We start from the raw sequence: 18,100 nt of genomic DNA, 5'->3' as shown, positions 1-18,100 counted from the left end.
AGTCTTTCAGATAAATCTAAATGTGGAGTGTAGCTTGACACAGTTTAAAGGAAGGCTCCAACAGTTTTGGAGAAATCGACTTGTTTGCTGGCTGACTGGGATTTATATAATGCAATAAGATCGGTATCAATTTTACCTCTGTGCACGCATGCATGGCTGCAGCGAGAAAAACACCCAAGTACTGACCAAAGAGAAGACATCCAATAATTTCATATTTGTGCTATGTTAGCTAACATGGCCATCACCAATACATCTGAGAATCAGCTGAGCTTTGTCAAGAGTTAAGAAAGCGTGAAATGCCAAGAAACTTAAACTGAGCTCCATGCAGTTATTTTGCTAAGTAGCCGAACAATAAACAATTACAGTTCATGAGCTAACATATATAACCCTGAGCACCTTAAACTATGATGTCATGTAAAGAATATATATATATGTATATAAATTTTTTTTAAAGTGGCAGTGAGAATACCCAGATTATTGCTTCTTGGCTAAAAAATAAACATTAAGATACTATACTGATAAGAAATGAAGATTCAAAACTAGCTTTAGATCAGAAATTCATTTTAAGTAACTAACCCTTTAATCCTCTTGTTGTTGTACCATTTAATCACACATTCAGATAACAGTCAGGTGGATTTGACCAATTCATGCAGTCATTTTTCACACACTATAAATGTGGCTGAGTCTCAAGTTTCCAGCAGAACAATGCCAACAAAGTAGCACTGGAGTAGTGAGAAACATGGCATGAGAACTAATTAAATGCATCACAAAAAGAATAGAGGGGCTTCCTCAGCGTCAGATAGTGGCTCGTGTGACTGTTTATGAGAAAGGCAGTGAAGGACACTTAAACACTTTGTGGAAATTACATCAGTTGTTTCCAAGGCAGAGCAAAAGTGACCATACCATCAATCATACCAATATATTGTTTTGTTTTGCAGCAGGTGAAAAAAATATTGAATTTTCACACAAGTTTCAAATCATAAAAGTATTCTTCAAAATTGAATCTAGTAGTGTTTCAGAAGGACAAAAAGTGGTTTCCGAACCGCTGCTTGGAAAAGTAAAGCAAGACCAAATACTTTGGATGGGCTAAGATAAGAATTTTGAAGTGGCTAACTGGAAAAAAAAAATCACATTTACTGATGAACACAATTTTAGATTTATGGAAGTAACAGAACTGGCAATAAAACACAATGGGGGAATACTAAAGCCTAGGAAGGTTGGCACTGGATATTTTTACTGAAATGACTCCATCCTGGCCAAGGAAAAATAACACTTCATTCTCAAAAAACAATTTCCTCTCTTTAGCATCTTAGTTGAGTAAGATTAATTCTGCAGCAACACAATGAACCTAAGCATACCTCCAAACATTACAAAAACTGTTCGAGGACCACAAAGAATCCAAACTTGGCAACTGTGATGGATTTTCTAGCATGGTCACCTCAACCCACTGAACAGTTTTAAAAGTCAAAAAACTGAGAACGCCAAGAATTTGTGACATCACAAAAAGCTTTTAGGAACACACAAAAATCTGGCTGAAAAAACATGGATCATCTTTTTCACAAAAATGCTTTAGGGGCACTGAATATTAAGACATTCTAAATGTACATGAGCCAATTTTTCATTCGAACTGCATGCTGATATTATAATGTATCATTAGAATACACTCATGTAAAAGTATCATTATTATCTATTCCAGAGTTTTAAAATGGGTAACAACAGGAAACAGGATTGTTTGCAAAACACCTGTTACCACATTCCAGACACCTGTCTGGGTCCAGCCCTGCTGATCGCCACAGGCAGGGCAGGACCTGACATGTCAAATATAGTATTGTAAAGATGATTGCGTACAAGTTCAAAGATTTCAAAAAAGAAGCAAGAAACCTAAAGCCTGAGAATGCAAGTGCTCTTAATCATACTTCCAACTTATAAATTCAAATCTCTATACCACGATGTGCAGCAAACAATGCTTACTGTGGTATAAAAATTAGGTCCATAAGGAGGGGATAAAAAAACCCTCAAGCAACCCTTCCCACATCTGACACCCAGCCACAACTTATATAAAACTGCACAAACAATTACCACCCAGAGAGAGAACTTAAATATATTTGTATATTATGTATATTTACTGCAGATGGAAACAGGTGGCCGTAAACAGAAAGTGTACTCGAAGATATTCTGCAAGCATGTAATGTATGTATGTGCTGTATTCAAAGAGGGCACTTAAAATCTGTAACCATGTTTTTGAGGGGCTGTTGTGGTGGCTGGCTGGTTGTCTGGTTGGCACCCACACATTTGTGTACTAGGAGACAGATGCATTCTTACATAAGACCTTATATAATGATGCCCTGTCCTATCCAATAAGAGTGCTCCTTTTTCACTCTGTGAGCGGGAAGGTTAGTGTGGGTTAGACAACCCTTCCTCAACAGAACCACCACCACTTACACTTACACATCCACCCCCCTAACTCCTGGCAACGAAAAATAATGAAAAAAACAAGCCGAGCGGAGGGAGAGATGGATGCAGGTCCTTCACATCCTGTATGGCTCTATCTCCTCTGTCCATTCCTTTTTTTCTGGTTTGGTGTGAGATAATGTCCTAATCATAATGGAAATGTGGAACCCAAACAAGCAGGGTCGTGTGTGTTTGTATGTGTGTGCATGACATGGAGACGGAGAGAAAGAAATAGTACTCCACAGCTGGGCTAAAAACTTCTATTATGTAGTTACTGTAGAAGAGCTGGACTAAGGACAAGGAATTTAGGACAGCAGCTGAGGGAACACGATCCATATTTCTTTAAAACTATACAGCTGACAGACAACAAGAAGGGGCAGGGTGGAGCAGGGTGGAACAGGCTGGCCAAGCATCACAGCAAGTGTCAGAGCCTAGGGACTCTGAAAGAGAAACTGAGGAGCAGTGAACAGAGATGGATGGATGGATTCTGTGATCGCTTAAGGACACAGAGTGAAAACGGTAGGGCAAAGTGCAGAAAGAGCAACTATGTTCCTCCCTGTAGCACAAGCTTCTCTGTCTCTCAATCAGAGGCAGTTACTTACTGTTTGATATATCTATAATTGGTCAGCACACACTGTGAAAGGTTTTAAAAGAATTGAATTGCAGTGAAACACTTGCGTGCTCTAAACAGGGGCTAACATTCTTGGCTACACAGGGAGCGAGCGGGAGAAATTAATGGCAGGCCTTTTTGAAGTGCTTGATCAGAAATGTATTTATTAACTGCAAAGGGGAATAGTAATTAATTAACCCACAGACAACTTGTTTTCTCTTGGTCTTCTCATGTGTCAAATGGTTCTTCCCACAAGGCCCCAGTCTCCACTTGCCAGCTCACACACACACACACAGACACACACACACACACACGCACACCTCCCATCACATCCCACTGGACTACTTTCACTTCAATTAAGCAGATCGTGTGCAAGCATGTATATGTATGTGTGTGCATGCTTGTGGGTAAGAGATTGCAATAACAAGTAAGAAATACATAGTGGCTGATTTAAATCCCATGTGTATATTTTTATGTTATTTCTGTAGTACATTCCTTGAAGCAGAGAAAAGTCTAGAAAAAAAATCACAACAGTGCTCTATACTGTATATGGGCTCTGCGTGTGTGTTTGTGTGTATATAGTGGTTAGAAATGTTGCCTGACAGCAGAAAAGTCCTGGGTTTGAATCCACCGACCAGCTGGTCCCATTCTATGTGGAGTTTGCATGCTCTCCTTGTACTTGCGTGGGTTCTCTCCGGGTACTCCAGCTTCCTCCCACAGTCCAAAGACATGCATGGATTAGATTAATTAGCAATTCTAAATTGGCCAAAGGTGTGAATGCAAGCGTGAACGGTTGTCTGTTTCTCTGTGTTAGCCCTGTGATAGACTGGTAACCTGCCCAGAGTGTACCCCGCCTTTCACCCATGACAGCTGGCATAGGCTCCAGGCCCAATGGGGCACTGCATTGAATATATATATACATTACCAGTCAAAAGTTTCTCATTTAATGGTTTGTCTTTATTTTTACTACTATCTATATTGTAGATACAGACTGAAGACATCAAATATATGAAGCAAGATATATGGAATTATGTATTATATCTCAGTGAGCTTCATGATGCAGTCTCCTGAAATGGTTTTCACTTCACAGGTGTGTCTTGTCAGGGTTCATTTGTGGAGTTTCTTGCCTTCTTAATGGGGTTGCGGCAATCAGTTGTGTTGTGAAGTCAGGATGGTACACAGCTGACAGCCCGATTTGACAACTGTTAGAATTCATATTATGGCAAGAACCATTCAGCTAAGTAAAGAGAAATGACAGTCCATCATTACTTTAAGAACTGAAGGTCAGTCAGTCTGGAAAGCCGCCCCAGGAAAGACCAAGAATCACCTCTGCTGCTGAGGATAAATTCCTCTAAGACACCAGCCTCAGAAATCGCAAGTTAACAGCACCTCAGATTAGAGCCCAGTTAAATGCCACACAGAGTGTAAGTAGCAGACACGTCTGTACATCAACTGTTCAGAGGAGACTGTGTGAATCAGGTCTTTATGGTCAAATAGCTGCTAAGAAACCACTATTAAGGAAAAGCAACAAGCAAAAGAGATTTTTTTTAGCCAAGAAGCACAAGGAATGGACATTAGAGCAGTGGAAATCTGTGCTTTGGGCTCATGAGTCTAAATTTGAGATCTTCAACTCACTGTGTCTTTGTGCAATGCAGAAAAAGTGAACGGATGGTCTCTACATGCATGGTTCCCACCGTGAAGCAAGGAGGATGTGTGATGGTGTGGGGGTGCTTTGCTGGTGACACTGTTGGGGATTTATTCAAAATTGAAGGCACACTGAACCAGCATGGCTACCACAGCATGCCATCCCATCCGGTTTGCCTTTATAAATGATAGTCCACATCATTTATTTTTCAACAGGACAACGACCCCAAACAAACCTCCCGGCTATCTAACCAAGAAGAAGAGTGATGGAGTGCTGCGCCAGATAACATAGCCCCCACAGTCAATTGACTTAAACCCTATCGAGATGGTTTGGGATGAGATGGACCACAAAGTAAAGGCAAAGTTCCAACAAGTGCTTCGGCATCTCTGGGAACTCCTTCAAGGACTACGCCATGAAGCTCATCAAGAGAATGCCAAGAGTGTGCAAAGCAGAGCAAAGCGTGGCTATTTTAAAGAGTCTAAAATATAAACATGTTTTTGAGCTAACACACCCATAACAGAAATCCACAAGATTTAACTCAACTGGATGACAGCAGAATTCTGTTTTGATCTCTGATCAAAAGATGCCTCTGTGAATGTAAATATGGACAATATAAGAAAAGTCCAATCTCACTAGAAAATACTGTCTAATATTGGAATAAAACCTCTGTCAGTGCGCCCCAGGGTGGCTGTGGCTACAATGTAGCTTACCATCACCAGTGTGTGAATGTGTGCGTGAATGGGTGGATGACTGGATATGTAAAGCGCTTTGGGGTCCTTAGGGACTAGAAAAGCGCTATATAAATACAGGCCATTTACCATTTACCATAAAACCTTTTGGACAGGTGAAACCAAGGTGATCGCACAACAGATTGAGGTAAGGATAAGAGTTTTCATAGCTGTTTTCAAACATGAAATCTGGAAAATGTCATGAACCATGCTGGAACACTGCAAACAACGGTTATGTTTTTATTACTGGTAATATGGTTTAGTACACTATAGAAGACACACAATGCCTACCTACTGTGAACTTACTAAAGCATTACCTACGTGATTCTCACTTCACTACAAATGGCTGCAATCGAACATCACACGGGTTTTTGTGTAGCTGGCCTGTTAAAGACAAATGTCTGAAACAGCTGGATCAGGCATTTGTGGTCACATGCACCTCCATCACGTAATGTCTAGAAAGTTAAAGTCTGCACTGCATGTGTGAAAATGGCCAATGTCAAACATGGTGGAGGTCCAAATAAAATCTGGACTTGATTTGACGTGTTTGTATTAGTGTCGAGATGAGGTCAAGAGCATTTGACATTTAAAGGCATAAACTACTATGGCCTCAGCAGAAACTTGATAAGAACATATCTGAATACCCTGACACAAAAAGGGAACACAAGAATCTTTAAAGTGTCTGTTTTAATGTTGTTTTCCCCCATACTGCATCTGGTATATGCTAATTATTCATACTGTATATGCACATAATATATATGCATGTTTTGTACATCACAAAAGCACACAGCCTCGCAAAGAGAGTCTGAGTGAAAGAAACACAGAAAGACAGAAAGATTCAAATCGAGAGAAAAGCTAGTGTTCGTCACACAGTGAAAAAGCCCAAGAGATTGTGAAGCTGTCACAGACAAAACAGTGCATGAATATTTAGCAGCCAAATTAAAATTACAAAATACAAAACAAAAAAAGAGTAGGTGAAAGGAAAACAAAGAAAATAAAACATCCCTGAAAACACCAGTGGGAGAAGTGGCCACCTTTCATCCCCCCATGAAAGGCCCTATCCTCTTAGCTTCTTTCCTCCTCTCCTTCCTGAGTAAAAAGGAGAGATATAATAATATTGGTTGTACTGAGTCTAACAGCGATTCCCCAGATCAAGAAACCTGCAGCAAAATAAACCCTGCTCTCAGATCATAGAAAGGCCTGCAAACACAATTAGCGCAATGTGTTAGTTAGCAAGCTTCTTAAATTGCAGTCCAAACTAACCATAATCATATTTTGACAGTTAATGCAACTAATCACTGTTTCTAAGAATAAAGCCATATTTACACATGTACTGCAACTCTGAGTCTTTCTATACGCTAGAAAGACTGCTTTGAGTACAGGAATAGTCAGAAATAGTCATCCTGTAGCCCACCTCAGGAAGATTATACCCTAGTAGACAACTTTCCAACAACTTAAATGATTAGTACTTAAGAAGTACTCAAGTAATGATACAGGTACTAATAATAGCATGCTCTTATGATGAAAACAGTGTATTACTCAAATATTAGTAAAGGCACTTTTTGATTTCTCTGGGATGAAAACCAAACAACAAATAGTACCTAAGCTTGGCTCTTAAATGCTATTATGGCTTGGGAAGGATAACCCACTAATATTGCATTTATTATCTGCACATAACCTTCATTATTGCAGTTGGTAACTCTCACTAAAACACTTACAAAAGAGTTGGATCATTATTATGTGATGCACAATCCATTGTAAATTTAAGACTAGAAAATAAAACATTAACCTCAGAGGCCTTAGTCTAAACCTCAAAAGACACATTGTAGGCCCATTTAGCTGAAGGGCTGGGTTATAAAGGTAAGAAGCTAGCCAAACGTTTATTTTCAACCTCTCCTTTGAATCATTCATTCTGTCAAATTCTCTTCCCTCCCACCATCTTTTGATCTATCTACTGTCACTCTTAAGGTCACTCTTAAGGTGGAGAGATCTACATGCTGCACAGCAGATCTCAGCAACACTTTTGTTGGACTGCTATTCTTTCCTTATCAAGACAACTTTCCCTTCTTTCCCTCCTGTTCTTGATGTGCAGAGAAGTACCCAAAGATAGTGATGAAGCAGATTGTCTAAAAAGGTAAAACGAATTAAATAGTTGTAGTAGTTTCTTTCTCAAAGAGACTACACACTTTTATTCTTAATCTTTTGACCAAGCTTCACACATCGCCAGCCTGGTGTCGGTATTCCTGCGGAGGCCAATGCTAATATCACTGTGTATTTGTCTTTACAGTGCTGTGAACAAGTATTTACCCCCTTTTTTATAGCTTACTTTTTGCATAGTTGTAACAATAAAACATATCAGATCATTAAAGAAACTTTAATAGTAGACAAAGATGACAAATACAAAATGCAGTTTTTAAATTATGATTTTATTTATTAACCGAAAAAAGTTATGCAAACCTAACTGGCCCTATATGAAAAAGCAAATGCCCCCTAAACTGGTTGTGCCACGAACTGCAATCAAGCATCTGCAATAATATACAGCATTTGAAATTTCCCCCCATCTTCTTTGCAAAGTTGTTTAATTCAGCCACATTGGAAGGTTTTCCCCTGTCCGTTCATGCCAAAGCATTTCAATTGTATTTCTGTGTGGACTTTAAATAACCTTCCAAAACCTTCTTTTTTCTTTTCTTCAGGGCACAAACTGACATTCTCCTTCGGCAATTTCCGGTAGAGAGCAGAATTCGTGGTTAAATATATTACTGCAAGTTGTCCAGGTCTTGAAGGAGCAAAGCAGCCCCCGACCATCAGACTACCATGTCTGAATGTTACAACGGAACGTAATGGTGACTCAAACCTTTCAGAAGGTTCAGCATTTGTCTCGTGAGTCCAGAGAATATTTTCCCAAAAGTCTTGAGGATCATTAAGGTGCTTTTTTTGGCAAACGTGAGATGAGCCTTTATGTTCTTTTTGATCAGCGGTGGTTTTTACTTTAGAACTCTCTCATGGATGCCATTTTTTGCCCAGTCTCTTCCTTATTGTCGAATCATGAACTCTGAAATTAACTGAGGCAAGTGAGGCCTGCAGTTATTTAGATGTTCTGGGTTCTTTTGGGAACTCCTGGATAAGTCATCATTACGCTCTTGGGTTCGCCACCGTTGTCTCTATTTGTGAACAATGGCTCTCATCATGGTTCAGTGGAGTCCCAAAGCCTCAGAAATGGCCTTGTAACCCTCTCAGACTAACAGATGTCAAGGATTCTGTTTGACTTTGTTTCTCGGGATGTGTTGCTTTTTCAGATCTTCTAGCCAATTTTATTTTGTCAGACAGGTTCTATTTAAGTGATTTTTTTTATTCAAAAGGGCAGTAAGTAATCAGACCTGGGTATGGCTAGTGAAATAAAAAATAAAGGTACTTTTTTACATAGAGTTAGATATGTTTGGATAATTTTTGGTCCCTCAATTTTACTCTAGTTATTGTTTATCATTTACATGTGAAAAATCTTCAAAAAAGAAATCAGGAAGAGCAGGAAATACATTTTCACAGCACTGTATTATTGTGTGTGTGTGTTCGAGAATAAGTAGTGTAAGGGTCAAACACGTACAATAGTGTTTGTGTTAACAGGAGTGTATTGTCCATTTCAGTGCATGCTTTTGTTGGTAGGAGGTAGAAAAGACAAGCGGAAAACTAAAACACTCACCAGCTCAACGAAAGACAGTCCTCCATAGCTATGGGCCATGATGAAGACATTCTTGGCTGCGGCTTTGGACACAAAGTGGTCCCACACGTACAGCACATGTTCCTCTGAGGAGCCGTTTTCCTGCAAGACAAAAAATATGCTTTGTCATATCCACAACAAAGACAATTCAAAGAAATCCTTGACGCTTGAAGGCTACCGACAAACTCCAGTTGTGCAACTACAAAACATTTAAGAAGGGTCTAGCCAATGACAATGAAGCATCAATAGAGTTATTAAACTCTATTGATGCTTTAATGCTACAGCATCAAAACCTGCCCCTCTAGGCCCAGCCAAAAAGAGAGAAATTCAAAAGAAAAGTGGATGTAGCCTGAGGTGATTTCTACAAAGAGCCACACTTCAACAGATCAATAAGTCTTGCATATTGCAAATGCCCTAAATGTAAAACTCAATAGGCAGGATGACGTAACATTTAAATCTTAATTTGTACCCCGTTGCTGAATCAATGGTCCATCTAAACACCAGTAGAGGCATAATGGGAAGACACCAGGGCAAGGTCAAAAAAAAAAAAAAAGACGACAGAGAGGAGACATATGCACGTACACACAAAACACACACTCAAGCACAATGCTGTACCACAAATAAATTCCCCTACATCTTTTCTCAATCTCATCTGCATGTATACAGTTGTGCGAGCACACACACACACATGTGCAGTAACACGCAACCAGAAGACATGTTTAATTAACCTGAGACGTAAGTGCTTATCTGGGACTGGAAAGAACAATAGCAAGTGTACAGCTGCGAAAAGGGCAACCATTAATGAACTTGTGACATTGATTCCAGACTTTGATTTTCTATCAGGCTGTCTGGTTCACAACAGAAATCAACAGCGCATTCGCACAAGAGGTTACACTGCACAAGAAACTGTGTTAACTGAAGACACCTGTATCCTGCGATTCAACAACACGAGAAACTGTAGCCATACGAAACGCAAACCTGATTATTTACACGCATACTTCTCTTAATTGGCACGCTTATGCATACAGAAATAATATCCTAAAGTAAACAAACACACGGCTTGTTGGAGAAGAAATCCGCATCTGTTAATCGAGAGTCAAACTGTTCAATCAAACTCAAAAAAGCAATTAGCAATTTTATGGTAAAGGACAGAGGAGATATCTTAAGAGACCATCCTTTTACTTAACGCAATTCTGCTTTCATTGTGTGAGGACACTGTATTATGTCAGACAGATAATTACTTCAATATTCAAGGTGGTAACTGAGAAGAAGGTGCTCAACACACAACTCGTACACACACACTGCAGACCAAATGTGGTTTAAAGTTTAGTTTTAGTACAAAGTAATCGAGCTTGTGATTTGATTCAATGGTTTCACTCACGTGCATCAGTGTGTGCAAGTCTGTGTGCGGTTGTAGTATTTGATGATGTGCTGATGTGTGTTTTTGTTGCCATGTTTGTCTAGAGGTAAATTAACCTGTCAGAGTGTTTGTGTTTGCGCTAGATTAGCATGAGGGGGGTTGTAGTGTCAGCACCAACCTCCATTCACAGAGCGTGATGCAAGAGCAGGCAACTCCGCTCTGCCCTGCCCTTCTGCCATCAGGGCTATGCCTTTACTTTTCACGCATTCATGTGTATGTGGTCTCCGGCATGTACGCGGCGGCTGGCTGAAGAAGAGTTGTCTGTCTGAAAGGCTGTGACATCAAAGCCCTTTGAAGTCTCCCTCTTCTCTTCTCCACCATGTCGCCCTTCATCTATGAAGCCCATTTTATTAGCCTGCCTCCTTTTTTCACTCTTCCCTTCTCTTCTACCTTCTTTTCTCCTTCACTGATGCCACCTGTTCTTCTTCACACTCATTTGTCTCCTATTTTATCACTTCTCCACCCAAGGTTCACTGACATAGAGACATTAGACATGGCTTGCTGTTCTATGTAGCACACATACCAACGCCTAAACAAGTCCAAAAGTGCTGTTATCAATAGGGCAAAACCTGGCTATGAGTAAAACTGACACGATATTAGTTTTTTGCCCATGTGAGGACAAGATAAATGTCTTTATTTGTTCCTATACTATGACTCATAATTTTGGAAAACACTGCAGGATTTAACATGCGGTGGTGTGTTCCTGACTCCTTCCCCTAACCTCACGCACACACAAATTTGCACATACAGTCTTTGCCTTAGTATCAGGCAACTGTGACTGACTACCTGACATGACATTGTATTGAATTATCTAAACAACATTTGCATATTGTTGCAATTATCTCCTAGAGTTAATTTGCTGCAGTGGAGTCTGCTGCCCTGTGAGACTAGCTTCCCGTCACCAGCTCTCACACGGTATCTTAGTTTATTTATTTTCCAGAGATTTTTTTCCTCTGCCTTTGAGTGTGTGTATGTGTGCGCATTCGTAGATCTGTGTGCATCTGCCAGTACTGTCAGAACAGCCTCCCCACTGCACACCTGTTGCCAGCACACTTCAACCATAGCTGTCAAGGGACATTTGAGAGTGTGTACAATGTGTTTACCACATATATAGGAATCCATACTGTCCCCTCAGTGAATATAAAGTACAAATCCGAACTCTAGACACCCAGGACAAAACAGTCTCCAGATGCTGAAAGACAGCTTTTTATCAGAAAGTTATAGAGAGTGAGAAAGGGAGTGAGTGAGAGATACATAACAGGAGTACAATTGTGTGTCTAGCAGAATTACTCAGTGAGAAGAGTTTGACGTGTACTTCCAGCTTCAAACTTGGAAATTACAAACCTTTACCACGCCAACATTCATCCAAATGCACCTACATCAATCATGTGAATAAAGTGCAATGTAGGTAGTGACACAACAAAGACTTTGAGAAACATTTAGGGAACTCCATGCTTAAAACATACTGTGTGCAAACTATTCACACACGTTAAAAAAAAAATACAAATGACTTCAATGAGTCAGCGAAACAAAATGTGGTTTTAGCCAAGATCCTGCTATGCAATCAGCAGAACACTGATTTCAAGTAATAAATTAGAGTAACATTATGCATGAAGATCTATCCCACTTTCAGTCCATAAGTGGTTCCAACTGTTAGCCCTCTGTTGAAAGTGTGCCTTCCAATTGTCTAGTTTCAAGAAATTGTTCAATTTAGCTCTTTCCATTACTTACACAATAAAGACTTACTCTCCAGTCAAAAGCCATACTTAATTGCAGGCACCCAAGAGTGTGCACACAACACACACATGTACCACAAACACACACAAACAGGCATGCTCCAGTACATTCACACAGATTGAAACTCGCGTTCTTCAAAAGTTTGTCCGGTCCAGTACTTGCCCTGTGTTTATTCAATGTAATGAGAAGCAGGGAGAGGAGAGCAGAAGAGAGGAGTGCACTGCAGCCAGAATAACAGCCTCAACGCCAACACAAACCCAGTGTCTGACCAACACAGGAAACAATGAATCTAACAACATCAACACACTCTGACAAACAACCACTGCAGACCTCCCTGCTCCTCCCTTCTGCTCCTCCTCTCCAGTCATCCAAAAAGATAGCGGATGTCTGAGGAAGCTGAAATTTCAAGGTGGGAGACGGTGAGCAGTGTGGGCTGGAAGGAATCTAGTGGATAAGAGCCATTCTACTTTTTACACTCAGAAACCTTTCAGCGGAAGCCAGAAGTGTCAGGACAGTGTCACGGGGATCTCTAAACAACTTCATTGGGTTTAGACTCTTTTGCTTGGGCAGATACGGTTCCAGTCCCAAAAAAAAGTATAGGGAAAGAGAGCACAGAGAAAGCTGAAGAATTATTTAAACGCAACAGAACGCACAGGTCACACAACAATGTCTTTCTGCAAAGGAAGAAGAAAAAAGAAATTAGTGAAATTACACAGGACTCTCGTACTCACTTTTGCTCTCTCACTGACAAGCAGAAACACAGTAAAGACTGGCTGACCAATCTCTCAGTCCCCTCATGCTCGCAGGCCACACACTGAGTAAACCAACCTGCAGCCCTAGTCATTACAGTCTTTAATATGTCCAGCTCAGTGCAGAACAGGATTGTTTTCATTTGGGCTAATGACTAAATATTAAATAAGCAATGTAGGTAATTACATGTTTGGTATTAGCAAAGAGGTTATTAGAATCAGTTAGTTTGTGTTTGTTTGTGAATGACTGCGTGCATGATTCTGTACATGTCTCTGCGCACACAATTAAATAGCGGACCTCTACGACACCTGTTTGCAATTGCATTCTAATCAATGTCTGGGACGTGCAGTCCTTTGCCATCGTTTTCCTGTTTTTTCTTCCCCTCCTGTATTTGTTTCATTCTTTTCTCTCTTTAAAGGCAGACAGAGAGCTCAGGCGAGCTGGAAGCTGTCTGGGAGCTGATGGGTCTGCTAGAGTGGGGGGAAAAGAAGGTATGGAGCAAATTAGCGGCAGAGATGGGAAAATAATGACTGTGGCATTGTAGGTAATTAGCAGGTATACTACCTATGGAGAGTTGGGAATATAATGATGCGAGAAAGAGACGGAGAAAAGGGAGAATGAGGTGAAAAACATGTGCAAGACTAACAAGGGGGGGAAGAGAGAGAACGACAGAGAGAGAAATATATGTGTAGGTGTGTTACTTGACTTTGCAATGAGGGGATATACAGTGTAAGGGGGAAGAGAAAGAGTCAGAGAGAGAGAGAAAGAGAGAGGGGGATGCCAGAGAAAGGAGCAAAACTACGGCGTACATGTCATCCCACGTTCAGATTAGCGTGCAGAGACTGTATACAATAAAATAGCATGACCTTGGTAGGGTCAGTCTGCTCTGACAATATTTGCCAGGGCATTGTTTCAAATCAATAACTCATTAACAAAGTACAAAGGAAGTTGCTGTGGGTTTGTGAGATTCTTTATTAGAAAAGAGCGTCTGCGGGCCAGAAAGGTCATCACTGTGACATCTTGGCTAGCCTCGTGCTGCCGCCAGGATTGTCAGGTGAAATTACTGCGAGTCATTAATTGACATAAGGCAAAGGAAAGCGGGCAGGCAGACAAGGCTGTGTTTGTTCCAGGATGACCCTGAGGTGCTGTGTGTGTGTGTCTGACTATATCTTCATTCGGGTCAGCCAGTATCCACAACAGGGTTGTGTGCAAAGAGGGAAAGAAACAGAGACAGGGAGCTCAGTGGGTGGGGAGGTGTGAGTGAGGGCAGGATGGATGTGTTTGATGGTTGACCTGAGTAGAAGATTGGGAGCAGGGATCTGAGACCAGCTACACTTGTTCTGCCCCAAGCGAACTCACAAACACACAGGTATGCATGCATGCACATATGCTGTGTACTAAATAAGTGCGCTCAGAATTGCACACACACACACAAACCAACAGCGCTGAATCCAACAGACCTTCCCTTTTAAAACTTTGAGAAGTTAAAGCTAAACTGCCGTAAACAACTCTAATATAAAATAAAGTTAAAGTTAAAAATGCCACACGCAGCATACCTAAAAGACTTGGCTCATAAAAACAGATACACAAGCACACACATCAAAGCTCCTTCACTGCCACATTTACACGGACATACACACCCAAATGCAAAAGTGGCATCCAGCCAATTTGCTCTCTGCAGCAAGCTGCCCTCTTGCCCGGGTCATTGACCTCTCCTCTGACTAGGTTCAGAGGTTAATCAAGTCCCTACCTGTCCTTAGAAATGCTGAGCCTCACTTCTTGGCAAGGCTACAGATCAAAGGTCAGGTAAACTATGTCTGTATGACTGCTTGTGGACCACAAAATGGGGCAAATAGGTGAAGGTGACAAAGAGCAAAAATCCACAGAGAAACACGGTAGTACCGTGTTGCAATACAAATGTCAGACTGTGCACTTACGTGTTCACGTCTTAAGTTTATGATCGAGTTTTGGTGTGTTTGTGTGTAGATCTGCGTGCATGTACCTTAGAGAATTTGTAGTACAGCACAAACAGCAACTTCCTGAGCTAAAGAAGGGAGCCAACCAAAATGCCAAAACTTCAGTTCAAAACCACTGGCTCCTAAAACAAGTCTAACCCCATAGACTTCAATGCGCAAATCATCCAACTTTACAACTGAAATAAACACGTGACAACTCTGTAAAGTGTCATTTTTATAGAACCTAACTAAATTGTATTAAGGCATAAAATTAGAGGTGGGAATCACCAGACATCCCACCATATGATATTATCACAGTGCATCACTCAAAATAGAATATTTCTTTGTTTTTAAATGTTTTGAGCTATGCCAACTATTACAGTAGCATATATTGCAATTCATTAATTAAGCTCCTAGATACAAACAATGACCCCAGCTGATTGGTGTGGACAGCTACAACTGGAAATAATGGGCCTTCAGAAGCAAAACCTAGAAAAAGTAAATGTACCGACATACACAACACACTACGTGCATCCAAAAAGATCAGTAGTAGAAGACCCCTAGGTTATGTAAAAGATATCACCAAAAAATTAAAGATAAAACTTTTCTTAAAAAAACAAACAAACCTCCAGTTGCCACTATGGCAAGTCTATAACGAGTGAAAAATATTAGAGAAGAGCACAAAGATATCATGGTGACAACTGAAGTTGCAGTGAATCTTATATAGCAAAAGTAAAGGAAAAGAAGGGATAGCCTCAATCTGAAACCCTAAATTCCTCTAGGAGTGAGGGCCTCTCTTTTTCCCTCTCTTTCTCAATATTTAAGAAATGTACAGCGTTGAAAGGAGAAACATAAAAACACGAAAACAGAAAGAAGGAAAAGCATTCAAGTCATTTATAAAAATAAGTGGTGCTTAAAGAAAGGCGAAGCTCTGTTTTTTGTCCTCTTTGCTCTTTTTTCCCCTTCTTCTTTCCAGGGCCTGCTGGCCTAATCCCAGCCAGCCAGCCTTGGGTGAACTCTTTGGAAGCTTCTTAAGCCCATGAATGTGCCTTTTGTTCCTGCCATTCCTCCGCTTGGCTGACAGAAAATAGCTAACTGGATTACTGCTAAAATTCAGAGTAAAGTGAACTCCCAAACTTCTATATGGTTAAGTGCTAAAAAAGTACCCCCCACCCGCTTCCCCTCCAGTATCCTCATCAGCATCCCTCCGATCAGACTTTCTATCCCTCCATGCCTCCCTGTGCCCTCTCTCTTTTTCTTTCTCCTCTACCAATATCCCCCTAAACATGGCCCATTGGTGTGTGATCTAGAGGAGCAGAGAAGAGAAGGATTAGATAAGGTTGAGAGGTTGCACACTATGAACCCAAGGCTAAAAAGTAAGAATCCTAAAAGCAGTTAAGAGCTTACCAATGTGTGTAAGGAAGCGTATTAATCAACTCAACTCTATCAGTGGGCTGCTGTGTATTTGTGTGTATCTGTCAATCTTTGCGAGTCAACTGGAAGGAAAAAAAGAGATGATAAACTGTAATTTCAGGAGCGTCACAAATATAAACTCAGAGCAAGACAGGTGTTATTTCAAGCTTAAGGTGCTTCTTCTGTCTTGTTGGGTGTCATGATATTGCCAGGACTAGAGGTTTATAGTTTGAATATGTGTCTTTCTGAATGGCTGTGTGCAGGTGGTCTGCCAGCCCAGCGGGAGTAAGACTGTGAGGTGTAGCGAATACAAAGGTTGGTGAGTGAGTGTGTCTTGGGTGGGTGCTGCATAAAAAAAAAGATGAAAACAGCCCTGCTAAAGAGGTTTGATTTGATCCACCACCCACCTTGACCAACAGAGTTGAAGGAAAAAAGCGCACACAAGCACACACAAACACACTATCAGCTCTCTTTTCACCTTCTTTACTCTTTTGTCTGCTGGTATGTGTGAGCCTTTACATATCTCCATGTGTGCATGTGACAGCTTGCTCTTGGACGGATAGAGGATGAGCAGTGGAGTAGTGATGCGGCGAAGGGAGGGGGTGGACAATAAAGGCGAGGTCATACATGCTAACATCCTGCTCACTTCTGGGTCAAAGGTCAAAATTCAAGAGGCACCAACACAGATCCTAACTGCTCACTCGTTAATCGTGCAAAGACAAGTATATTTAGCAGCAAAATCTAAGTCCTGCTCAAGGTGAGTGAGTGAGTATGATATTGCTTTGTGAAGTGCTAAATCAATTAGCAATATACTTCAGTTGCCGAAAGTTTAATAGTTGAATAACAAAGGAAGTCAACATTGTGCTTGGTTTAAATGGAAGGTTTTCTTTTCCTTTTTTTCGGTCATTAATTATGTCGTCTGTCCTTGCTTTCATCTTGTTGGGATGGGGAATGTGAAGACTGTCCACTGCTTCATACTGCCTCCCCTCAATATATCTGACTGTGGCCAGCATGCATCACTGGGTAAGCAAGCAAAGCTGAATATAAAGACACAGAAATAATACTGCAGCTTACTTGTAGTAAAAGGAAAACTAAGTTGGGAGTGTAGTTTTGATCTAACTCTGCTAACATTACTTAGCGGTAAAGATCCCAGGCAAGAGGATGACAACAGAAAAAGAAGATACATACAAGTAGATACAAAAAAATTGAAATGGCAAAAGCAAGAGATCAGTTCATGATATGAAAATCATTCAAGCCTCAGCAGATACACGTGGTGTACAGCTATAAAATAAATCAATATAGAGCTGACAGCAGATGCGAGTTTGTTTGGCACCATTATTAGAAATGACACGATGGATCATTTACAAAGATCTTCATGTCAGTGAGTGAGTTCACCGCTTGTATGATGAGGAAAGCAGCACACATGCAAAATCTGATAGAGTAAGAGAGGACAGCAGCTAATTATACCTTATTACAGCGTGTATAAAGGTACTGCTGGAAGGGTGGGGGGTGAGAAAAAGAAGCCCGTGATGACAGCTCACACACCGCCCGCTAGTCCCACAGCAGCCCTAACTCTTGTCAGACACCAGAGAGTGACGTCTTTCACACGCAGACACATGTACATACACTTACACACATGTACAAACACCACCCACATACACAAATGTACATCCATT

The 18,100-nt window shown here is 40.8% G+C and overlaps 1 protein-coding gene across 2 annotated transcripts in view; it reads right to left on the bottom strand.

Annotated features, from left to right (window-relative positions):
- Window positions 1-18,100, bottom strand: part of arb2a (ARB2 cotranscriptional regulator A) — a 165,208-nt gene that overhangs the window by 83,891 nt on the left and 63,217 nt on the right. For both annotated transcript variants that reach the window (XM_085294105.1, XM_085294106.1), the window contains one exon: window positions 9,132-9,251. In XM_085294105.1, coding sequence (XP_085150231.1) covers window positions 9,132-9,251 — 120 coding nt within the window. The remainder of the gene's footprint in view (window positions 1-9,131; window positions 9,252-18,100) is intronic.

This window comes from Mchenga conophoros, linkage group LG12 (genome assembly GCF_057382185.1).
Source record: "Mchenga conophoros isolate Kocher_MC1m ecotype Shallow Benthic linkage group LG12, M_conophoros_male_GT1.1, whole genome shotgun sequence".
In the NCBI taxonomy this organism is placed as follows: Eukaryota; Metazoa; Chordata; class Actinopteri; order Cichliformes; family Cichlidae; genus Mchenga; species Mchenga conophoros.
Note: the sequence above shows the minus strand (reverse complement) of the source record. Positions and strands in the feature narration are given on the sequence as shown.